Below are 26,779 nucleotides of genomic sequence, written 5' to 3'. Positions count from 1 at the left end.
ACTCGTTTTAATTAAATGGTAACTAAAACTGCCAAAAACACGTGAAAAATTTTAACCAAACCTTTAATTATTTAAAACGTCCTTATTTTAAATGCATTGCAGGTGAACATGGAGGAGAAGACAGTTGTGATACAAACCAAGCTGGGTCAGCTGAGAGGTCTGGTTAAGCATTCTAGTCTGAATGGGAAGAATTATTATTCATTTCGAGGCATTCCTTACGGGGAACCACCCCTGGGAGAACTCAGATTTAAGGTAAAGATCTTTTTACACATTATTACATAATGTCGCATTTTAAATTTATTGTGAGAACATACGAGGTCCAATCACAAAGTATCCTACCTTTTGGTGCAACGTAAAACTGAAGTTACCTGAAAAAAGCTGGCGTTAATTTTCTTCAAAATAAGCACCCTGAGAAGCAACACAACGATTCCAGCGACGTTTCCACTTCTGGAAGCAGTCTTGAAAATCACTTTTCGGCATCGCCATGAGATCAGCCGTCGTTTTTTTCATAATTGCTTCTCGACTTTCAAATCTGGTGCCTTTCAATGGTTTTTTGAGGTGGGGGAAGAGCCAAAAATCGCATGGAGCCATATCTGGAGAGTACTGAGGCTGAGGAACTTGCGGAGTGCCGTGTTTCGCCAAAAAAAGTTTGAATGAGCTGGGAAGAATGAGCTGGCGCATTGTCGTGGTGTAGCCGCCAATTTTGAGACGCCCACAAGTCAGGTCTTTTGCGGCGAATCGCATCTCGGAGACGACGTTGGACACTTAAATAGTACTGTGCATTCACAGTTTGACCCTCAGGGGCATATTCGTGGTGCACAACTCCACGGTGGTCGAAAAAAACAGTAAGCATCACTTTGACATTGCTTCGAACTTGCCTTGCTTTTTTTGGCCGAGGATCCTGGGGAGACTGCCATTGTGATAACTGAAATTTGGTCTCAGGGTCATATCCATAGACCCAACTTTCGTCTCCAGTTATTATTGATGTCAAAAAGTCATTTATGGCATTTAAAACCCTAGTGAAAACAGTTAATTATTGAGAAAAATGTCACTGGATTCCACTACAATTCAAAGAACATGATGAAAGAAAAGTGTGTGAGAGACACTAAATATTAGCACAAAAGCTTATATCGGCTTGTCTTTACAAATAATATTTAGTAACTTCTAGAAGTAAAGGACGTGTATATATTACACATCCAATTTCGTTCTTTAGAGAACTGCGAGTCATAACCACTAATGGCTGATTTGTTTTTATTATTTTAACCCCTATAAAATTCATACAATAAAATGTTTAACTAATCATGTTTTACTCGAACAAAAAATTAGTCATTGATAACCTGCAGTTAAATTTCTAATTGATATACTTGAAAGTATTTTGAATACGAATTACCTGGCATTGGAAGCTGTTTGTAACTTTCGTGGGATGTGCAGTGAGGACTGTGTGTATGTATCTAGCTGTAGGGCACGTCAATTTTGGATGGGCCGGTGTACAACTGGTAAGTATAGTGTGTGTCTAGCCAAATGTTACGTCATATAAGTCTTGTATGTAGTAACGACAGCGGCTCAATTCCAGTCGGTATCAAACTAACCCCCATGTTCCGAACCAGCGATATCCGTGGAGCCACCCATCCGGAGTCATGAGAGCGTCATACTCTAAGGTAAAGTAAAGTGAAGATGTCTTATTTACCAGGTGAAGGCTAAGAAGCCTTCTCTAACACTTAACCTGGGGATCAACGGCTTAAAGGTGACTTCCGAACCACCACTAACGGCCGAGCAGCTTGTAAGGACAGGATCGCTAAGCGATCGCCCATCCAAGCAGCAGCCACGCTCGACGTGACTTGACCCGGTTATCTTGCGATAACTGTTGTAATGGCTACACTGCGCTATTGGCCTCTACGTTACTCCTGTGAATTTGGTCGCGAAACTCGCTCAGATCAAAGTCGCAACCCCGGTGCTGTGTCGCCGAGTGCCGACATCGCTACTTACAATTTGGCAGAATTTTGACCTTCCGGATCTACAGGGCGGAGCCGAAACTCTGTTTCAGAATCTCACCCTGTAATCCGGAAGGTCAAAATTTTGTCAAATTGTAAGTAGCGATGTTGGTATATTCTAGTACGCGGTCCACCAGACTCCATGTGTTTGTATTCCTTGGTCGTGTGTTATTAATTCATCAATTTCTAACTGGTCTGATAGTCGCCGGATCGACCTGAGTTTGGTGATCTTCAATCCTCGCCAGACCCGGGCCGTTTGGTGATCTTCAACCCTCGTCAGACCCGGGCCGAGTTTGGTGATCTTCAACCCTCGTCAGACCCGGGCCGTTTGGTGATCTTCAACCCTCACCAGGCCCGGGCCGTTTGGTGATCTTCAACCCTCGCCAGGCCCGGGCCGTTTGGTGATCTTCAACCCTCGCCAGGCTCGGGCCGTTTGGTGATCTTCAACCCTCACCAGGCCCGGGCCGTTTGGTGATCTTCAACCCTCGTCAGGCCCGGGCCGAGTTTGGTGATCTTCAACCCTCACCAGGCCTGGGCCGTTTGGTGATCTTCAACCCTCGCCAGGCCCGGGCTGAGTTTGGTGTGAATTTCTACTCTGCTCCGTCTGCGTACGCAGATCAATAATTACGAAAAACCTAAAAGAAGGACGATCATGGTGGGGGATGCGGTTGATAGGTAGTTTCTTACTTGGATAGGTAGTAGTTAAAGGCAGTCCTGTGCAGAACAGAGCTTGATAAGTATTTTCAATGCAAAGGTGTACTCAAACTGATTAAACATTCCCATGGATACAGTGTTAAATTTTTCAGATACAATATACAAAGCTCATTTGTTTCTATAGAAATATAAAAAATTTACAACTTTGCAACTTGAAATGTTGATTATTGCAACTCTTTATTTATTTCAATATTATAGTGATCTTATCAGATACAGTTTTAAAGTCTTTAAATTTAATTTTCCATAATTTTAAGATCGCAGTAAGGTATATCTTTGTATATTTAATCTGGTTGCCACGTAACGATCATCTTGGCTTTATGTCACATATTTCTGTAGCCAAGTATCTTAGAAGCTATTTTTTTATATGATAAATTCGTTCTTCTAGTAGTTCTGCAAAGGAAAACAGTAATATTTAGAAAAATACTGAATTGTAAGCGTATAATGTCATATTAATATAAAAAGTGAAAATTCAGTAAAATTTTAGAACATTTCATTATATCAGAAAACTTTCTTTTAATATGACTGTTTGTGATGGCTTAAAATAAATGTAGGCTAAATTTTTTTTACGGATTTACGAGTAAAATAGATCTTATTCAAGAGATTGTTCAGAGGGTGTGAGACGCTTCAATAATTCGTCTTCAATAATTTTATTCCAACCTCTAGATTAAGATTTTCACCCTGCAAGTTTTTAAAATACTTGTCAACTCTTTCCAAAATGTTATTCTAAAAATAGGTGGTTTTAATCCTATTTAGGCTAAGACTTAATAGCTCCATATTATTTTTTGTATGTGATAAACATGAAGTACAATATATAATTGATTTATATCTCAGTTTCTGAAATAATTTACATATACACAAACTATCAAACTAAAACAAATATTTATCAAATAAAAATTAAAAAAAAACAGTATGATTAAGAGAATAAACTTGCATAATGTGCAGTTCTAAAACTTTCTAATCTAGAATACTGTAATCCTAATTCATAAACAATTCTTAAGTTTGAGGGAAACAGAAAGGTGAACAGATTGGGGACGTGGTTACACATTGTGTGCTTAGCTACCTGAAATCAGGGTCTGCACACTCCCACAATGATAAAGCTTCAAATTTAACTAGAACTTAGAAATATTTAATATATACCAATTTGACAAATAATATACAGATTAATGTTAGACTAAATGTTAGAAACAATATATAAAAAATATAATTCTTATAATAATAATAATAATAATAAATCTTTATTGTGTCACAATTTAAGCAAATTGTATACAATCGTCAATATACATGTATTAAAATGAATTAAACTAATTAAAATAAATCAATTTAAATGCAAGTCAATTCAGTCATTAAAAAGTTTTCAGCTATGCTGATTACAATTTAGAACAGAACTGAAGGACTAGCCAATTTATTTCAATTAACTTCAAATTTAATCCCAGCGGTCATCATAAACTCTTCAACAGAGTAGAACACCCTCGACATCAATAGGTTTCTCAATCGAGCTTTGAATTTTTTAGGACCATTTAAATTTTTTATCTCATCAGGGAGCTTATTTATGAACCGTACGCCAACCTCAGATGGTAGACGTTCAAACATGGCAGTTCTGTGTTGTTGAATACGGAAATTGTCCCGGCCTCTAGTCCCCGGACAATAATTCTTTTTTTTTTTAGTTTTATAATTTCATGTCTGGTAGAAACACATTAAACTAGTACACGATGCACATTGTCTAGCAGCAATAAACTACTCCTGAATAATAATGTGAAAATGAATAGTTTGCGATACAAAAACTGACTGAAATACATGTTGCAGATTGGGATATAAAATATTTATTGCGATGTACAATACATGAGATTGATTGTGATTGATACACAATGGTGATTACAATGCAGGATACTGATTGTGATAGATAACATCAATCAGCAAGCAAGCAGAAGGAACACAATAGAAAGTTGGCATAAGTAAGATGTATAAAACAGTCTATTCTATTAAGTTGGATGCATGGTTTTTACCCTACAAGCGGTGTGCAATCTGTTCATTCTGTCCATATACTTCCTTACATTCTTTGTTTGAAGTTTGTTTTTAACGATGAAAGGATTGTGAAGGAAACCGCATTCTTCTGAACATTTGCCATTGTTCAGTGATACAAAAAATCAGTAACATTATGTTTCGAGATCTGCAATCTATTTCTTCTTCAGGTATGTGTCAACTAACCTGACACATAATTATAAACAAGGTTAAAATAAACAAATCATACCAGAGCTTTGTGATTCCAAACATGGTGATTGTGATTCCTGACTTACACGTGTATAGATTTGTTTGATGGATAATAACATTGTGGATTTACGATTAAAGTCGATTTTTATTCAAGAGATTATTGATGTGCAGAGTCCTCGCCCGTTTGGCAGATGGAAGGGTGTGAGAGATGCTACTGAAGATGGTCCTTCCCCCAAACAACCTGTCCTCGGTCCATCCGCCAGACACGGTTCCTGGCCCAGCACTTGGCACTGATGAGGATTGTCTCTATCTCAGTGTCTTCGTTAATGAGGTACAATATAAAGAATTAGAGCAAAATCTTAGGATAGCAACACTACAAAAATTATTCAAGGGATACTTTTGATTTCCAAATTAATATGTTTGAAGTTTCCTTTTATTAAAATCCTGTTATAATGTTCATCAGAATTGTGGGGGATATTGTTTATACCTTTTATTTATCAACTTATTGCCAACAGATATAATTCACCTGTTCAGGATAATAAAAGAGAAAGATACAATAATCACAAGGATACCTAAAATGACTTAAAATAAAAATAAATAAATAAAAACAACAATAACAATTTGGACAGATTAGCAGTCACAAAAAGCCAACAAAAACTATGTTCTAATATTAAAACAAAAACAATAATAAAAACCATTCAACAGTAAAGAAAATTCATAACAAAAAATTGTAAAAAATAACAATAATATAACAGTAACGATAACATAAAGAAATTATATGTTAGTATATATTGCCAATATGATAATAATACTACAGTACTTAGTAATAAATATCAACAATAATTAAAACAAAGCAAATTTTAGCAATTTATTTTGTGTTGAACGAACAGAATTAGTTTATTTTAAAATGATTACAAACACTAGATACAGACACATTTAAAATGAACATCTATGGTTTGAAGTAAGAAAGAAAAATAACTTTAAAAATAAATGTAAATCAACTTATTTTTTTATAACACTACTTTGTGTAAAGTCTTGATTTTTATCTGCTTAGTTACACAAAAAAAACTGTATATTTCAGCTCCCACGGAAATCCAGCTCTTTAAAGCCAGTTATTGTCTTTTTAAATGAAGGAGGCTTCCTTATTGGGTCAGGAAGTTCCGAAAATAAAGGACCTGACTACTTGCTCCATGCGGACATTGTTGTCGTATTTTTCAACTACCGATGTGGAGCTTTTGGTAAGTCATAATTTCACTACAACAGATTTAATGTGAAATTAAATTTAAGTTAAGTGAAATTAATAATTTAAGTTTTAATGTGTTATGACAGTGTACGACACCATAATACTGTGTATGCTGAAAAAGCACTATTGTGAAACACAAAACACATAATCTGTTATTGTAACACAGTAGACTACGGTATTGGATAACTACAGGTAACTCCCTATTATGAGGGATATTAGGTTAATCAATAAAGTAAAAACTACAATTAAACACACAATTCTGAGGCAGAAAGACTTTTCAGAAAATAGAATAAATAGTAGGCTGAATTTCCTGGTGTCAGGATTACACTGCATATGTGTAGCGAACATATCTGTCCTAAATGGTAATGAGCAATGTGATATAGGCTACACATATTGAGTGGTTTCTAAAAAGTAAATTAAAAGGTATATTTATAGTGGAATAAAATTATTCAAAGAAAAATTTAACAAATACATGTATCTTGAACATAGAAAATACTTTGTCTAAATCAATCATCACTTCTCATATCTACTTCATCATTAGAGCAGTAATTTTTGTCTGGAACTTTATACATATTCATACAATATAATAATAATAATTTATCCTTTGAAACATCCAAAGTAACGTCATATAACATTTTAACAATATACAAGCAAAACAAATGCCCTCTTCATTAGATTCTTCAAAACAATTTTTGTATGAATGCTACAAAATATTATATTATAACCCATCAGCTGGTAATAAATTGGTTGGTGGATTGAGTACTGGTTGAGCAATATGTCTGTCTGAGTAATCAACGGTTTTAAACTATACAATAATGATCTCATAAGACTGAGATTAGAACTTTGGAATCCTGTTGGGCAGAGCCTTATATTTAGATGTATTTCAAATCATCAAGAGACACATCAAGAGTGTAAGAGCTTTTGATTTATATTATATATATATATATATATATATATATATATATATATATAATTTATTTCAATAAACATTGAATCGCAAAAAGTACTTGCTCCGCCGGGACTCGAACCCGGATCTCTCACTTTCCGGGTGAATGTGCTACCATTACATCACATAGCCCTTACTTTTTACGATTCAATTATTTTGTATTTAGCCGTATCTGTCACATATATGTTTAAATAACATATGATCGGAAGAAAAAATACCTGTCATATGTTAGTGTAGTTATTTAAACACATATGTGACAGATACGGCCAAATACAAAATAATTGAATCGTAAAAAGTAAGGGCTCTGTGGTGTAATGGTAGCATATTCACCCGGCAAGTGAGAGATTCGGGTTCAAGTCCCGGCGGAGCAAGTACTTTTTGTGATTCAATGTTTATTGAAATTAGATAAGGCTATTGCCATTTATATAAATTTAATGTATACAAAATAATATTTTAGATAATTACAATTGCCAATCAAAACCTAAGAAATTCTTATAAAAATATACTGTATATACAAAACTGAGAACAATATAATTTTATTTAACGTTTGGAAATTAGAGGTAAAGACAAAAACTAAATTGTAGCTAAAACGATTTTTAGAGTTATATGCTTTCTATAGCTTACCTCTAAAAATGGTTTTAGATTTAAAACTATCATAAAACGACCGTTAACGGTCTTAATTATTGGCCTTGCATATACACTATAAAATTCGATTGAATCTTTTTTTAATATTACAAGTGTAAACCATCATAAAGAAATAAGCTGATGTTAAATTAACGTGTTTTTTTCACTCAAAAATCTTTTACATTTCAAAAAAAATTTAGTTCGTGGCAAAGTACCTTTAGAGAGTTTATATTGCTCATTGTACCCTGATGTATATTTTAGATACTGCATTTTACTGTTGATTTAAGTCTATAGTGACAGAGCAGTGATATACACATATTCGAGGAAAGAGCTCAGGAGCATTTATGGGCCGAACAGTATAGACTACAGAGCAGCATTTGAACGCCTCCTTTCTCAGGCTGGTTTTAAGCTCATTTATAATCTAACTAAAATACTAAATTCAGAAAAAAATATATAAAAACTCACTAAAACACTACTAAGTGTCTTTTACTCAGTTGGCGAGTTCATGGATCACACTCGGTACTGATATTCATGGCAGTATTACAATCCTAGGGGTTAATCCCACAAATATTTGTATATCTATGAATCTTTGACATTGTGGAACTGTATGGAAAGTCGAGTGAATGGATTTAGTTTGCAAGATAAATACTGCCAAAAAGTGGTATTAATATTAACTATTGCAATACAATGTAATATCCATTGTCAACACAATAAGTATATTCTATTGTATTCTACTTCAAAGTTTTGTCACAAGATTTTCAGTAAATGTATTGCTATTGAGCAGACTCTTCCCTGAAATTCCAAGATCTTCTACTCTTAGTTGAATTCCAACAATTCTATCCCTACTTCAGTATCTATCCTTAAATTGATCTACATCATTTTCAGACCGGTATAGACATAAGGGCGAGCTGACCCCGGCCTGCATTGGTTGGGGAAGCTGGTTCAGAGCTGGTCTCCCCTTCTTCCGAGGGAATATGACTGAGATTAATACCCTAAATTCTTCCTCATGGATCTTGACAGGAGGCAGCCCTTACCCCCAACCTTACCCATCCAGAATATTCTGTCATTCTAGAAGCGGTGGAAAGGTCCTTTTAGAACTAGGTACAATTTCTAAGCTTCTTGTACTACGAGAAAAAAACATCTCTGAGGTTCATCACATTGTCACCAATCTGGATATTTCCAAATGTTGCAGTCCTAACTAAATCCTGCAATCAGCTATAAAGTATAGGAGCTTCACTGCCAATTCATAAAAAACAACATTGAACGACTGGAGGAATTACTTCTTCAGATAATATTTTATTAACCTTAGAAAATGTGTTAGAAAGGATATAATAATTATCAATTGAATTTTACTCTCTGTCTTAAGAGTTTACGTGTGACACTTTTAGCTACAAATTTAATGGTTTTTCAATAATTTTGTAAGCTGTTTATGAACAAATCCAAGTTGATGCAACTGAACTTTACTGTGCCAATGCCTTTGATTGAGTCAGCTGCAAGCATCTTCTGTCCAAACTCGAAGCAAGTGGGTTTCATGGCAGCATATAGCTTTGGTCCATCATATCGTCACCAATCTGGATACCAGTTCACCAGTTGTGGGTTCCCCAGTTAATTGCATGACAGAAAACTCTCAGGCTTCTTGTTTAGCTCTACTCTGTTCAATATCTTCATCAATGATGCTGCCACGAACATAAGACTGCAACTATCTTTATTCACTGATGATCTTAAGCTGTACTTCTGAAGATGATTTGGATCTCCCGCAAAACTATACTGAGCTATATAGCAGACTGGAGACCAATCTTCAAAATATTGAATTCAACATTTACAAATGTGTCTGATACAACCTTTCAACAAGACATAACCTCTTTTCAATATGACTACACACTTAATAATGTTGTGTTTAACGCTTTGGTTCTTAAGTGGCACAGTGAGCTGAACATGGTGAACAGTCAGTCTCTTCTGGTATGGTGCTAACCTGTAAGATGCTCCGTTATTTTAATAGGTGACTATTAACCTTAACATGTTGACTGCAGCAGACGGCACAAAAGAGCATCTAGCATAGTTGGTCTCACCCAGTATAGAGCCGCAGTGAAGTTGTTAAATAAGGCTATTACCACCTGCTACTCAAGGAGATATTTCTTAGCTATAGTATGAAAAGAATCCCTGTCCCTATCACTAGAATAACACCACGATCATTAACATGGACTGTGTATGAATTAACCAAAATGAGAATGGCAATTGAGATTTTGAGTTGAGGGATTTCTGACCACAAGGCCCAAATTTGTATGCTCAGTATTTTAACAGAAGACACTGTTAATGTTGAGGACAAAAAGGTGCTTTAGTCATAAAAATATACACAGTTTCAAACAAGTAGTAACTCATGAAACGAGAATAGTCCTCAACTGTAATGATGTTGAGTGTGATAACAATTTACCTAACATTAATCTATCAGCATTGAATAGATCATGTCCATACAAACAGTGTAAACAGTGCAAAGGCAATGAAAACTGCTATATCAACAATTTTAATAGATAGTGATGTGCATTATTTTCTAATATGTTCATTAGAAACTCAAGCATGTCATTGCTACCAAGTAAAGAATAATGTCTTGAAGATAAAAGAACTCAGACATTAATGAACAGCCAACCAAATACTATGTTCAAAAAATAAAACAGAAACCTTTTGGAATATTATAGGCATTAAACGAAGAACCAAGAAATTATCTGTAAGACGTAAAGAACTTAAAATTTACAATAAAATTACCCACAACTCTCACCAAATAGTTGAGTGTAAGGCTCGTATTACAAAACTGTTTTTACTCAAAATCTTCTTCAGCAGCTTGACATTCTTTCCTTATCAATGATAAAACAGTTGAAGACGTCATCAAAGTTATCAACTCGCTTTCAGCTAAAGTCTCTGCAGGAATCAATAAAAACTCACCAATCAATAATCAACAATTTGAAGGCCTGCAAACATGAAATAGCATACTTTTTAACTACTGTTAAAGATGTCCTTCCATTTAGGTAAATTTACATGTCAACTAAAACTATCTACAATAATCCATATATTTAAATGGGGTGATCAGTTAGAAGGATCAAACTAATCACTAATTTCAACATTCTCCAAAGTTATTGAAAAGAGTGTACACATCTGAACTTTAGACAAATAACAACCTGCTCACCAATCAAAAACACAGTTTTACTGAACAGAAGTGAAAATCTGCAGCTTTAGTTAGTGTTACTGAATACATTATAGACCAAGAGGAGCTTAAAAATACATCAATACTTTTGGACACAAAGCTTTTGACAATGAACAACTATTGACCAAATTGAATACCACTGGGGCTGTTGACCACAAATGCAGCACTGAAGCTGAATGGTTTATGAGTTACCTGATCAATATGGAACATATAGTTGAAATCCAAAACAATAAAACCACACAAATTAGATCCAATCTACTTCCAATTCTGACTGGTGTTTCTCAAAGATCAGTCCCCTGGGTCCTGTACCCTTTACTCTAAAACTGTGTAACTACCAACCCAAACACCTGAAAAGTTTGGTATGATGATGTTGAAAGTGAAAGTGACTGCTGCTAAATCTGTTCTACACATTGGAACATCTGTACAATACGTTTCAATTTTAAAATCTGTAGAATATTGTGTTACCTTCTAATTATAGTCATGAACACTAATTTATTATTATTACTAATTATATTACCAAAGGTTCATCGTATGTGAACCAATCTTAAACACAGTTAGAATAATTAAAAGATCTAAAGTCCACATTCCAGAAAGTGACAAATTCTGGTGGTATAAACAGTCATAATTCGGGAATTTTAGATTCTTTATCTGATTCTTAAATGCTCTTATGAAATTACACAATAAACCAATGTTGATATCAATAATTCCAAAACACACTGATTTTAGAATTAAATGTATTTCTTTTTAGTTTAGTGTTTGCATAAATTATATAAAAACTTTTAAAGGGTTTCTGTCACTGGAGAATGAGGAAGTCCCAGGAAATGCAGGACTCAAGGATCAGACCTTGGCCTTGAAGTGGGTCCATGACAACATTGAGAGTTTTGGAGGTGACCCTAACAATGTCACGATCTTTGGTCTTAGTGCTGGTGGTGCTTCAGTACTTTTCCATTTGTTGTCTCCTTCTTCTAGAGGTAACACAATGATACTTTTCTAAAAATTCAGTTTAAAATATTTAACGTGTCAATAAGATTATTACATTCTTAATCACATGACTAAATACACACCAATGCTTATTATAATTTTAAGGGATTGTGAGATAAAGGTAACCATACTAATTACTGTAATTAGCTCAATACTCTCACGTCTCATATGGTACAGTCAAAGTTAATTGTTGTGAACAAGACTACAATAATTTCTATTTTAAACTGTTAAAACATGGTAAAACATAGTGTCTGATGAAAAAAAGAAATCTAAAGACGGGTGGATCGCTATACTGTAGCATTTTGCCTTGAATTCTGCAGTAGTTTATTAGATTACTGGTGCTTCAGACAGAAGATCACATATATCCAAAGAAGTTAGGATATACAAAAAGTTAGACAAGGTAGTCAGACCATGTCTCATATAACAGGCTTTGGTAAGAATAGAACTACATTGCAGTTCAATGCACTCTCGAGATATCCTGCATACAGACAGACAAGGAATTTTCAGCCCTCTGAGTGAAAGACTTTACTTACACACATCCAATAAAGTTTATGCTAATATTTAAGGTCATAGCTTAATTCGTTTTCTGAGTGATAGGCTTTGCTAACAATTAACCAAATTCCATGGAAAGACATTCACTATCAATGAACTTTATATTGCACATGCATGTAGAAATTAAGTTTCATTTTTCAGATGTCCTGCAGTTAGTTTTCACTAACACTCAACCAAATCCCGTGGACCACCTTCAGACTTGATGTTATAGATGTAAATACGAATGTTCATACAAAATTGATATTTACAGGTCTATAGTTTAATTTGTTCTTGAAATATCCTAAGACAGGACATATACTAGAATAGAACTTTTTTCAGCCTGTGATTGGTAGATAGGCTTTATATGCTAAGATTTTTGAAAGAAAAAATGTCATACGAACTCTAAAAAGGTTTTATTTGATGATCAAATATTTTGGAAAGATATTTGAATATTATAATAGTGTTGTGATGAAATTGTGATATGATAGAAATATTAGAATTTCCTTAATTTCAGGTTTATTTCATAAGGCAGTTTCACGAAGTGGCACTGCACTGGACCCATGGGCTTTGCAAGATAATTCTCGAGGAAACGCTTTGAAGCTGGCCAAGAAACTTGGATGTTCATTTGAGAACCAAAATGAAGTACTCAGGTTCCTCCAATACGCACCTGCCGATGATATTGTGGCTGCCACCACCAAAATAATGTCAGAAGACAAGGTACTTTAGAAAAGATTCCACCAAATATATTAGTTCTATCTTTGGTTACACTTAAAGTTATCAGAAAACCATAATTTTAATTGAATGTTATAATAAAATGTGTTTTAGGAGATGGTGACTAAAAAAGTGTCATTGGTATTTCTGCCCTGTGTGGAGATTTCAGGAGTTGAGCCATTTCTGTCTGACACTCCAAGAAGTCTCATGGAGAGAGGGCAGTTTGCTCAAGTTCCGGTCATCATAGGAGGATGTGCACAAGAAGGAGGAGTGCTAGCATATTGTAAGTTATTGGGTTTGGTCCATGTGTGGGTGTCGCAGTAGAAATTAAAACATTCGCAGATGAGTTTATGCTGATTAATTGAATGTTCTGAATGGTCATAATTGTAGTTCTAGCTATTAAAAAACTAACTTGGTACTCAATGTAATTAAATGGAGAGTATGAGAAAATCTTTAAACTATTAAATAACTATAACACTTACCCTAATGAATAAGAATGTTGGGTTTGTTGTAATTACAAGATGCTTCAAGGTCACTTTACTTTTTTGCTTATTTTATAAATAAAGTATGTTTAAAAATAAAAAATATAATAACTATGATTGTAGAAAAACAATGTTTTGACACAAGTTACAGTTTTTTGTTATTTTTTTTCTCAAAAAATCTGGATCTGCATCAGCCAAATCAGTTGATTTGACAACATTAACATGGGATTTTCTTTAAATTTTTGGAACTATTTGAAAACAAATTCTATTCATGTTCAAATGATGATTAAGGATGATGTGGACGCTATTGTGTGATAAATATACCTCAAATGCAATGTCTTCAATTGTTAGTCTCCTGTTAATGTTTTCATCGTAGTTGGTGAAAGTCGTCCACTACAAGGATCGTCTTCAATGTTCATGTGATCTTCATGAAAACGTTAGTTCCATTCATAAAATTGACTCTTCTTCATCACCTCTTCTCCGTAAGCCTGAATTAATAGCCATTTTTTTTATAGAGAAGGTTAACTTTCAGACACATGAAACACTCTCCACAAGTAAACAGTGGCAATTGAGTGATACCAACAATACAAATATTCTCTCCCCAGAAGTAATACCAATTGCTGCAAAACAAATTTGCCACAGGTGAGTGCACTGGTGATATATTTTAATCGATTCCAGGAACTTTTTAACTCTACCTCGTAGTTTATTTTCATATGTAAAACTCTTTTTATCTCATTACAAATAATTGTATTCCTCAAATTATCAGAACTTAAATTAAATAAGTATATCTACCTGAAATAATAGTTTTTATCTGTGTTTCTAGTTGATGGACTAAATGACGAAGCTTTTACAAGAGTAAACGAAAATCCTGTATGGGTTGTACCATCTTCTTTGGGGCTCAAACCTGGAAGTGCACAGGAGAAAGAAGCAGAGCAAGATATTTGGGATTTTTATTTTAAAGGAAATTGGATCTCTTGGACCAATATTGAAGACTATCTACAAGTAAATGATGTTTCAAAATTAATAGTAATATATATAATTTATAAGTATTATTCACATTATCAACTTATTTTAGATACTGTTACAAATTTGAAGAAGAAATAAAAGCTTTGTGGGATTGGTTTTAGATTTTACGCACAATAATTAATTATATATTTTTTATATGTCACATTTACTGATTTGAAACATGTTTTTCCAATTTATTTTTTGTAGCTAGTTTTTTTTAAGTAGCTTTGATCTTTTTTTGAAAACAGATTTTAATAAATTGTGAAGGCATTAACTTTTTATATTTAAAAAGTGTACACTGAAAATTTTCAAGTATAATTTCAATGTTCTTTATATTGTTAGATGCATATCTTTCAAATTGATATTATATGGAGTTAGGTATATATTTGTCTGTATTCCTGTGCGTCCAGTCTAGGATATCCAAGAGCCAATTAGCACTGTACAAACACAAACTCTTGAACTCAATAGAGGAATTGTCTCTAAGAAAGTAATTTATTGTCAGCTATACTAGGTGGGGTCTAAATAGTTAAGTAAAGTAAAGATGTCTTATTTTACCAGGCCAAGTTAGGGCTAAGGAGCCCTCTCTAACACTTAACCTGGGGCCCAACGGCTTACAGGTGATTTCCGAACCAGCACCAACGGCCGGGCAGACGGGCTGCTTGTTAGAGGACAGGATCGCTCAGCGGTCACCCGTCCAAGTAGCAGCATCGCTCAGCGTTGCTTGATCTGGTTATCTTGTGATAACGTTGTACCCGCTACACTGCGCCATTGGTAAATAGGAGGGAAGCAAAAGGGTTAAACTTATGAAACAATAATTTTGTTGTCAGATTGTATTTTCCCTGGCTTAGGCCTAATGCATTTAAACCGGCTGTCAAACACATATATAATACAAAATTTAGCTATGGGAGGAAGGGTTCATTTAATGTGAATGATAAGTTAGCTCCATTTCACCTTCTGCTTAATGCAGCATTGAAACACTGTCTACACAATTCTGACCCTGTGTCCTCATTGTGCATCTGATAAGACAATGAGAATTCCTCTTCATGTATTTTACACTGAATGGCTGTTGGGTAAACCAGACAGACCTCTCTGTAGTCTAGGTGTCCTTAAGTACAAACAAGGTAGAGTTTGTTTAGAATGTTTCATCACAAATTCTGGATTTCTTCTGATAGATTCCAGGAATCAAGTCTGTAACAGTGTCCAGGAAAAAAATCCAAAGCTATAAATCCAAAAGTTAAAAATTACTCTGAAGGTCTCCTGAAACCAAACAGTTACTTTATATATTAACCAATATTAAACATGCGAAAATTCTTACTGTAATACCTAAACATTTTCCAGATTCTCAAATTACCAGGAAAATATTTAAATTTAAGTTACAGTACAAGTATTAAAATAAATTATAGAATCAGTTGGTGACTTACAATTGATGACAATTGGAGAGTTTCACAGGGTCACCAATTACTTATATCTGGAAGCTTTAGAGATCTATCATAAACTGAACCAGTTCATCAGCTAGAGCCAGGAACAAGGAGAGGGCGGAGTAGGGAAGGGTAGATGAGATGGTCAGGCCCCACTGATTAAACATTAGACAAAAAAATTGAGCCACTCCAGTAACCGGAAGCCATGGTTTCCGATCCAGCCAACAGTCTTAGCTGATACATACTAGACACAAAACGATTCTAACATGATCCTAGTTATGAGCCAGACTCTGCAAAGCTAAGAAAAATGTGATCTGAAAAATAAAATTATCATTTAATATTTTAACCCTTTTGATTCCCTCCCATTTCAACCTTTACCAAAACTAGCACAGCTGACAATCAATTTATTTCTTAGGAGAATTTTTTAATTAATTTCAAGAAAAGAACAGGTTGTGTGCTTATCAAATGCAAATTGACTCTGAGCTCCTGGAAATTAATACAAAAATATTTACAGGCAAACCACATGCATTGTTCAATTGTCAGAAACAATCTTAGGGTAAATGATTTACAAAACATTTATCAGTTAAGTGTTTGTTGTAGTATCAGGCTGATGTACAATTCAACATTGGGATAGATACCACAAGAAGACATCTGTTAAAATATAGTACAGCTCCAGTGTACACTTACTTGTTCACCAATCACACCAGGTGCTTTGTGTGTTTCTTGCTGGAGCTCATGCATCCTAAATTTTTCTCAAAGATTTGTACAAAAGGTAATTATAAATTATATCAACCTAACTTGTTTGATTAATACATTCCAATAATATTGGATGCAGTCAAGTTTGTATTATAGGAGTATATAACAAGATTCAAGATCTTTATTGGTCTTTAAACGCATTCAACAGTGAAATAGACTTCGTCAAGTTACTAAAATAAACTAAAACTAAAACAAACAATTCAGATTCTACCTACTCAATCCAGCCTACCAGTAAAATTAATATATAGATCTATATAACTAATAACAACAATAACCAAACAACCAACATATCTATATAAATTAACAATAATAAATAAATAACTGTTAACGTACTTAACATGGAGAACATTTTAAAACTAAACAATATCAAAACTGAATAAATAAATACATTGAGAGACAAAATTTAAAAAAATATTGTTGTGGTATCACAATTTAAGAATTCATCAACACAATAAAATATATTAACTTTTAACCAGCACTTAAAAACTGTTTTAAATTTGACTAAAGATACAGATCTAGCATTTAATGGTTACTTATTAAACAATTTAATTTTCATAAAAAGATGACTGCATTTTGTTTTGGTTAATTTAACTCGTAAGAGTTGTAAAAAATGCTTTGTTCTAGTATGATAGTCATGAATATCCTGCCTAGTTGTAAAAGTTTTAGTTCCTTAAAAATTGGAACACAGGTCTCTCTTTTTGAAACATTTTTCATAACACGTAATGCATTTTTTTGCAATTTCAATTTTCTTACTGCTCTACTACTGTTCCCCCATGCAAACGACAGATTTATTTCTGCAGAATAAAAAATAAAAAAGAAATTAAGATTTAATTTTATATGGTGCACATTTAATTTTTTTAATGGGCTTGGACAATTTTTGAAAGTTACCTTTAATTAGTCACATGTTTTAAATGTTGTACGATAGTCTTCACCTTACATTTTGCAAGGGATGTGCCACTTACTGATCTGATAACATGATTATTGCCTCATCTTCTTTCAATTGTAAAGAGTATTGATGATTATTATATGTTAGTATTATCATTGTATTCTTTGAGATTACCTATTAGAATAGATTGCTAGAGCAATACTGCTAAAATTTTCTTTGAACTATTACTGTCTTTCAACCTGAACTTCATAAAAATCTCCCTCTGTCGTGATATTGTGGCTCTTCTACTGACTCAATATGAGTCATTTATTAATTAATGTGCTTTGGAAAAAAACATTCCAAGTCAACAGTTAGAAAAAATGTGAATACCATGCAAGTCAAAGTTGGTTAGTTCAAAGGTATCTCTGTTCAATAAATATTACTGCATTTATTAATTATATTAAATATAGTGAAAATAATCTTCTTCAAAATTATATTATATGAGTTATTTTGTAAAACACATATAGTTTATTAACCCTGCGTTAGTCGCGCTCCACCTGGAACGTCGTTGCTCGCGCACGGTCTGTGAGACCGTGATTGAGTAAACAATAGAAAACGCTGGTTAAAATTGAAAAAAGCTCATAAATTATAAAAATACTTATTAATAATGTATTTTAGTAACGAAATAAGTAAATAATTTATGAGTAGTTTAAATATTCTTATATAAATGTAATTAAAATTTATATGAACTTAAAACTTAAATTAAAAAATTAAAATTTCGATTTCCAAAAGTAAAAAACATTATTTAAAAATACAAATAGAACTTAATAAATCAAACATACTCATAGAACATTTAAGAATACACAGTACAGTAACAATATTATTTATAGGGTTCAATAAGTGCAGTGAAGTAAGTATAAAAGTGGAAATTTATAAAACTCTGATTTAATCTGATTCATCCGTGTCCATGTTTTCTGGTCCATCTAATGGGCAATTAAGACACAGCTTTAGGCCCGTATGCTCGCCCCAGATGTAGATTCTACAACGTGCACATCTTACTCTTGTTTTCCTATTTTATTTCCATGTACATATCGTCTAAATCCGAATTAAATTGGTCAACAATAAAGTAATTTTTACTTGGAACTTCATGTAGAAGTTGGAGAATTCGTTCTTATTCTTTCGGATCCATTTTCAAAAAATTAGATGCATAAAATTTTTTTTAATCGCAAACACTTATAGTCACGCACGGTCCACAAGTCTGGGAACACTCAAACACAAACAGTCGCGCACGGTCTCGAGTACCGGGGTAGCGGCTACACAGATAGGCGCGCCGGAATGGCAGACCAGGCCGTAAACAAAACCCCTCCGCTGCCTTTAAGGTCACACCAAACACTGCTTTTACACGTTGGAGTGGGGGAGGGGGTTCTAGAACTCAGCTAGACAAAAGCCCGTTGCATTTTGCAAACCCCAACAAGAATAGCATAAAAAATTCCCGCGTAACGGAATCTAGGACCGTGCGCGACCAACGCAGGGTTAATAAAAGATATAGCTTCTTAATTCAATCACATCAAAGTCACACTCAAAATTTGAAGAATTCAGAATTTTAATAAGTATTACTTTTTCAAAATAACTGCCTTTGTCTTCATAAGCTATTTAAGTTGAATATTCAAGTTGAAACGTAGAACCTTTGTCTTCTGCATTTGAAGTATTAAGCTTGCAGCTTGTTTTGTCTTCATTCTACCCATAGTTTTATGGGTCTATTCACATAACTTTTTCTGTGTGGTTTGTAGCTTAGTACTTGTTTAAATTATCAATTATCAATAGCTATTATTATAATACTTTGTACATTCCAGAAACATGTCATGGAGCAGATGGATCTTTTTTCTTTCACAACAGCATACTCCATCACCTTCCATTGACTCAAGAGAACAAAGAAGATATTAAAAGAAATGTTGATACATTAGCAGCATTTGCTTCTACTGGGTAAATTCAGATTGCTATATATTTAAAAATAATTATTGTACTCTTACTAAACATAACATGTACTAAGAGTGTAACTTAAAATTACATTATACAGATATTTCAAATCTCAGCTGCAAAATTCCAAGAAGAATTTCTTAAGTAGAGAGAATAGGAGAAGGTGGCATTTATAATTCAAGAAATGTGCATGAGGAAGCAATGCCTGGAATTTTGTCTTTGAGTTTTGAAACTTTACTCATCATTCATAGTAATTCTTATTATATATTATAATAGATGGAAATCATAACAAAAGTATGGGGACATTTCTGTAGTCCACTGATCATTTACATTTATGGTTTGGATGTGTAACATTTGTAATGACTAAATGAATCATCAGAAAATAATTTACAAATTCATATTAAAGATAGAAATAAGCATTTAAACAGTTGAAGACCTAACAATATTAGTAATGTTGCCATCAAAATGCATTGGTTTTCTTTTCTCTATAAATGATCACTTTTATTGGAAATTGAACATGTTGAAAGAGAGAGTCTCTACAGAACTACAACCTTACTGGCTATGGAAAGCCTTATGGGGTTTATAAATATTACGACAATATGGTTTGTTTTCTTATTATTAATATATTTAGCTTCTTGTCATATGTTGCAGAATATTCAAAATCCATTACAAAACAGATGCATTTAATTTTGCATTACCCGATAGAAAATGTAAAATCGACTGAAAAAGAAACGTATAATTTATTCACAGTTGAGAGTTAAAATTAGAAAATAAAATATAGATTTTTAAGGCCTAATTAATATAAAACAAGTGGTAAAATCTTACTTTTGGTTTAAAGTTAAAACTATAGTTACTAGAACATGTTTTACTAGATCAAAGTCTGGGCGTTCGTTACATTTAGTTTTAACATAAAAAACTGAAGTGGCCAAATTTTATTACTGCCCTGAATTTTGTCTTTGTAAAATAACATGTATTTATAATAATCACAATTAATTTTTCTTTACTTAATGATCAATCTTATTATAAGTTAGTTGTACAGCAAGTATCAGAGCTTCAATCCTGCTCATAAAGCAAGGTGGGTTGGTGTAGGGGTATGGCTGTATGTGACAAAAAGATATACATTGTATTTCGTCCAAGAAGCCTTTGGCAGACTGAGGAACCCATTCTTATAATGAAGCTCTGCTTCCTCATACTAACTCAGATGTAGAGATTATACATAATGCAAACATTTATTTTTTTCTGTGTTGTGCTGCCTCCTACCACAAATAGTATAGAACAGAGCATAGTGCCATTACAAAAGTAAAGTAAATTTTGTTTTTCAATGGAATTATCAATTTAATTATCTCTTAAGTAAAACAGAATTGAAAGGAAAGAATCCATACGTTGTGTATGTGTATGCGTCAACTATAACCAAATTAATGAACTTATCAATTTGGCATGGCCATGTAAACTCAAACAGCTCACCACAAAATACATTCAACTTTTTAATTTACAAATGATTGTTGATGTTCAATTTTAATCTTTTTAGCTCTAATGGTTTTAATCGTTTATTTTGTACTCCATTTAGTCCTTCCGGCTCAGTCAGAAAATGTAATTAGATTTTTTATGACAGCTGAAATATTAATTTATTCTCAAGGGATTTGTATGTACTCAATATCTTGAAAAGCGTTTGAGATGCAATATAATTGTTTATAATAAATAGTTTAGAGGTCGCTATCTCAAGCCAGTACAAAATTTTGGCTAAATCAAATTTAAAATATGCCTAATATTTTTTTAAATAATAAGTAATAAAGTTATAACATCTACACTCATTTGAATGGTTTTTTTTTTAATTTTAAAAATGAAACAAATAAGTTTTACAAATGGAAATGTTAGTAAAATCAAAACTTGTTCGGCTTAGTAACCTGAGTGTTTTCATAACAGATGCTCAAACTGCCCCATGTTGATGGGCTGACAGTGTGCTGCTAACCTGTTGTAAAATCCTAAAGTGGCAAGTTGGTTGAATTCCTGAAAAACTCTGAATTTCTTGCACAGTTAGGTTTCTGAAATAATTATTTATGAACTGTGGTTTTGATTTATACAAATTGTCTTCAAGGTGGGCCCACACAAAGTAATCTAATGGTGGTACACAGGTGACCTGCACTACTTATCCAGCAATTGGGAAAGGTATATGTGCGGACAACCCGACTGTAGTGTGGAGGTGCTCCATTTTGCTGGAACCAGACTACACCTAAGTTATTTATTGCTAACCAAGCAGCTGGAATAAACTGTTGTTGAAACATTTCCAGGTACATTGCAGAAATAATGTTTCCTTCAACAAACAAGGGTCCAACAAATTGACTTCATACCCAGCTAAACTTTGAATTTTTCTGGATACAGCGTATCTTCTCTCATCCAGTGAGGGTTAACATCAGACCAATACTGACAGTTGTGTTGGTTTGGTTTACATTGGCATTTAGCATAAATAACGCTTCATCTGTGAAAAGAATGTTATTTAATGTTATTGTATTATTCCTCATCATTAACTCACAAAATTGGACTCAGCGATCAAAGTCATCCTCAGAAAGTTATTGAATTTTGTAAGATTTATATTTGTTATTGCGCAAAACTTTTAATACTGACATTTGGGAAATATTTATCAAACAGAACAAGTTGTGATATTTGGATTTCTTACAATTGACATTTCATTGCTAGAAACTGGCTTTGGTTTTCCACTTCTGGGAAGGTCTCTGCCCATCTCTTCAAAACATTTGATGGTTTTTGCACTCCTAATTTTGTAATAGAGTTGTGATCTATTCCGATCTCGTAACCACGCATACACAACAACTCACAACATTCTAGTTTTGGTCTGGTAGTAAGATTAATAATAAACCATCTATTAATTTTGATTTGGATTTTTATTTAAAGCACAGAAATTTTTAATAATATTTTCCTTTCTTTATTGAAAAATTGCATAAACCATTTTGAAAAGAATTATATTTTGAATTTTGTTGACAAATATGTGTGTTCACAGTAATCCAAACCATAGTGACCTAGGAGTGGAATGGAGAAAAGATTCCCTGAGGAATCCTTGTTACATGGACATAGGAACAACCTGGACACTCTCGGAAGGGACAGCTTTCACAGACAGAATGGATTTCTGGAAAGGACTTCTACAAAAATACAACAGCAATTGAAAATGCTATGAAGAAAAAACAACAAGCAGAACTAATAAATCTGTTTCATGTTTTTATACTCAATATAAATGTTACATTTTATCCTTGTATATTTAATTTATAATAACAAAATTACAACCTTAAGATGTGCTAAGAGATTAAATACAGGGTGAGGCAGACAGACTACCCGTACAGTACGTATAGCGGCCTAACCAAACGAGGTAGATTATTTGTAACAACTTAAACCCCCCTATTTCCACCCCAAAGAATCTGGAGAAATTATTTTGAAATCTCTAAAACTCCCCAAAAGGGTAGTTTTTGGGGGTAGGGGTGGTTTTTGGAAAATTTTCAAATGTAAAGGTATGTTGAGTTTAAGTTGTTACGAATAATCTACCTCGTACTGTACGGGTGGTCTGCCTCACCCTGTATTTTGCTAATATACATTAAAGCACCAATTTTTTATATGATTGGCTAGAGTTTCAACAGAATCTATTATAAACTCCAACATAATGCTTAATAGTTTACCTATTTGCAGAGGTACATATATTTAACTTCATGCTGCTACTAGGCCATTGTTGTATTTGAAACCCACATACCAAGATACAGTTTAACACAGCTAAGAAGGCATTTAGGCTAATCTTGCTGAGGGTGGGGGGGGGGAGAAAGTAGAGTTGTAGAGAATGAAAACAATGTCATCCCAAAATAATTGACGACAGCTCAAACAGATAATTCAACTAGTTTATGATGTATTTTTGTGACCAGTTTTGATGTTTTCTTGGGTAATTCTTTTACCTGTATTGTAATTAGTTTTTAATTAGTTAATTGATTTGTTTTAATTGGTTTTATTAATTTAATAATTACTTCTCTTAAAGATCTGGACGAACTGGAGGATTGCATTGCTCTTAAAATTGAAATGTGTTTTCAATGTGACATGTATGTAATCTTTACCAGTAATAGATGAGTATCATTGAGTGAACAAGTGCTGCTAGGTATCTAGCAGAGCCCAATTTATTTTTTTATTTCACTCATGAATGCAATACAAACACTAAAAGTAACTAAACCAATTATTTTACTAGTTTTTGGTGTATACTGCTGAATGGGTGCCACCAGTAATAGCGATGCCAGCAATTTTTTTATAATCTAAACAAATGATCACTAGTGAATCATTGTTCTGGTGAATGGGTTGTTCTTGTGTGAAGTTAGTGGTAACAAAGCACTTTGTTTTTGTTATATATGGAACATAAATACCAAATAAATTCGGAACATAGCTAAACAAATGATTACAATATGTTTTGAAATGGTGCGGCTAGCTTGACTTGGATGGACGAGTCTAAGATCCATGGGCAATGAAAGGCAGGTGGTAGGATAATGGTTTTGTACAAGGGTATTATGAAGCAGATTTCATGTATTTGCTGACATTATCAAGCCTCAAAGGCAGCTGTGACATTTGCCATATATTCAGTTAAGCGCCTAATATAGATACAAGTCACCTACACCATCCTAACACTACATGTTGCTCTGGCCCTGTTTCATATTGTAGTAGCAGCTGATGATCGAAGGTTTGCCATGTTCAATTGCCATTCACCGCTAAATCCAAAGTTGACCCCTGATGAATCTGCTACTGGATATGACAATTATTTGGTGAACAGCGTTACATATTAAAACTTAATAAGAAATCCTTTAGAGATCAATAATAAATATTACTTTTTTATTTCTAATATTATATTGAGTACAAATAGGAAGGAGTATAGATGGAACCAAATAAAATGTCTTGTTTTAGTCATTGTATTTTGTACAGAGTTGTATAGAATGTCATGTTCTTCAAAATCAGGAGATGTAAATAGGGCTATTTGGCAATAGGGCTTCAACATTTCCACGACTTCTTTAAACATAGTCACACTTTACAATATTTTCCTGTAAGCCTCTTCCAGAAACCAATCCTGTCTGGAAGAGTGAGACCGGACCTCAGAATCCAAGAGGTTCCCATCTCCAGGAAACAAGGGCTGTCCACAGAGTCTTTCTCCCACACTGTTCCCAAGTGCTCATGATTAGGGTCACTGCAACATTGACATTAGGTACTTTATACAGTTGGTTTTTACATCTACATAGTTTAAAAAGTATTTTTTAAATTAGACTATTTCACCATGAGCAAAAAAAGGAACGACTGTTTTTGTAGTCAACTCTGTTTTATTTATTTATGTTTTTGCTTTGACTATGAGAATGTGGTTGACGTCAGATTCAGAAATATTTATGTCTCGAAAACGAGCATATACTGTCAACTTATGCCACAATGTTCTTAGTTGCTCATGGTTCTAGCTACATGATTGGAACATTCAACACGATTAACAACTATACGGTACCACTAGCATATATACAAAAATTATTTCATGAGGGCTGATATAATGGTAATTTAGGAAATACAGATTACCCTACATAAAAGAGGCTCTAAAACGTTATTCTGAGAAATTGTTGAGCTTTTAGACCTCATAAACGTATTCAATCTTAAAAAATCTATTGGATGGAATATTAATGATTATTTTTCAAAATTTTGGGAGGGGATTGAGCCCACTGAGTCTCCTTATATAAGTTCATGAACTATACAGAACTATTTCTCAATGCAAGCACAGAATTCTGAATAAGTTTGTTCTTCACTTCATGATTGATGAAATGAACCATGACCATAATATTTAACACAATTAAATGGACTGTAATAGTTACAGTAAGTTTACAAAACAGAATATACTTTTCACTATTAAATATTAATTATATTATTCCCATGAATGGGATAGGGTGAATATTCATGATCGGATTGATATTAAGGATATATTTTTTCACTCTGCTTTGTACCCTACCAGGTCAGTAATTATAGTCCTGTTACTCTGTGTAACCTGTATCCAATCACAAATTATAGCAATTTTATAATAAATACATTACCTATGTTATAGCTATTTAATATTAAAGCACTGAGAAAGCTAGCTAGAGAAGAAGAGGCTATAATTACAAGATAAAATAGTAACTCCTATTACCAAATATTTTTTATCAATAATGACCCTTTTTTCTGTAAAACTTTCACAGACAAAAGAATAAATGTGTAATGTATTTGCTATTCTCTTCTGTCAAAAAATATGTCCCTGTGAATTTAACAGAGTAATCAATACACATTTCCTCGTACAATGTTTTTATAGTACATAACTTACATACTATTGAAGGAAAATCCTAGCAGCAAAGTCCCTTGATGTCCAAATTCAATATTTCAAAGGGTGATTTAGCCTTAATTAGTTGTCCTTAGTGCTTGAAAAATCTTGGTTTCAATTCTGAACACATAGGGCATTTATGACTCATTTCACCTTTTCCACTGAGTGCAGTAAGTTTCTTCACAAAGTATCAGATGGGGCATTACTTTTCCCAGGGTGATAGACAATATCAAACTTAAAACAAGACTAAGTCCAAACACCATCACATGATTTTATCATTTCTATTTTGCTTGCATGTCTTTGTCCAAACATGAATGATACAGTCCTTTGATCAGTAGGTGCTTTGAATGATCTACCCATTAAATAATGCCTCCAGCGCCTTTAAGATTCTGCTACAGTGTAGCTGTAGTGTGAGTTTTTATAAATTTTCATTCCTATGAACGTATGTGAACCAACTGGGTTTAATTTACTGCATTTCAAGACATTCTTATTGTTAGTTTTTGTTTTAAAATGCATTACATTTATTTGTGTTACATGTTGCTTGGATTTAATAACAGTCCAATTTGGTACATGTTGACTGCTGCAGACGAATTATGGCACAGAATAAGATTGATTGTAGTTGTATCCCTTAGTATACAGCCGAAGTGAAAGTGTTAACCACAGTACACATTTATTGAACAGAACACTCACTCATTGTTATTTTATTGCAATCTTATTTAATTTATTAACATAAGCAATAACACTGGCTCATGAGTTTTACAGTTATGGAACTCTCCACTAAT

The 26,779-nt window shown here is 33.5% G+C and overlaps 2 protein-coding genes across 3 annotated transcripts in view; one reads left to right on the top strand and one right to left on the bottom strand.

Moving 5' to 3' along the window:
* Positions 1-22,905, top strand: part of LOC124365078 (cholinesterase 2-like) — a 35,873-nt gene extending 12,968 nt beyond the window's left edge. For both annotated transcript variants that reach the window (XM_046821007.1, XM_046821008.1), the window contains exons 2-11: positions 103-252; positions 5,085-5,244; positions 5,995-6,151; positions 11,708-11,893; positions 12,949-13,151; positions 13,260-13,428; positions 14,451-14,629; positions 16,651-16,822; positions 19,525-19,654; positions 22,662-22,905. In XM_046821007.1, coding sequence (XP_046676963.1) covers positions 5,122-5,244; positions 5,995-6,151; positions 11,708-11,893; positions 12,949-13,151; positions 13,260-13,428; positions 14,451-14,629; positions 16,651-16,822; positions 19,525-19,654; positions 22,662-22,824 — 1,482 coding nt within the window. In that variant the 5' untranslated portion in view covers positions 103-252; positions 5,085-5,121 and the 3' untranslated portion in view covers positions 22,825-22,905. The remainder of the gene's footprint in view (positions 1-102; positions 253-5,084; positions 5,245-5,994; positions 6,152-11,707; positions 11,894-12,948; positions 13,152-13,259; positions 13,429-14,450; positions 14,630-16,650; positions 16,823-19,524; positions 19,655-22,661) is intronic.
* A 1,667-nt stretch (positions 22,906-24,572) lies between these two features.
* LOC124365075 (juvenile hormone esterase-like) overlaps positions 24,573-26,779 on the bottom strand; it is a 28,727-nt gene continuing 26,520 nt past the window's right edge. The window contains exon 5 of the mRNA XM_046821005.1: positions 24,573-24,860. Within this exon, the coding sequence (XP_046676961.1) occupies positions 24,698-24,860 (163 nt within the window). The 3' untranslated portion in view covers positions 24,573-24,697. The remainder of the gene's footprint in view (positions 24,861-26,779) is intronic.

Source organism: Homalodisca vitripennis, chromosome 6, assembly GCF_021130785.1.
Source record: "Homalodisca vitripennis isolate AUS2020 chromosome 6, UT_GWSS_2.1, whole genome shotgun sequence".
Taxonomy (NCBI): domain Eukaryota; kingdom Metazoa; phylum Arthropoda; class Insecta; order Hemiptera; family Cicadellidae; genus Homalodisca; species Homalodisca vitripennis.
The sequence above is the reverse complement of the archived record's forward strand: the minus strand, read 5'-3'. Positions and strand labels throughout refer to the sequence as shown.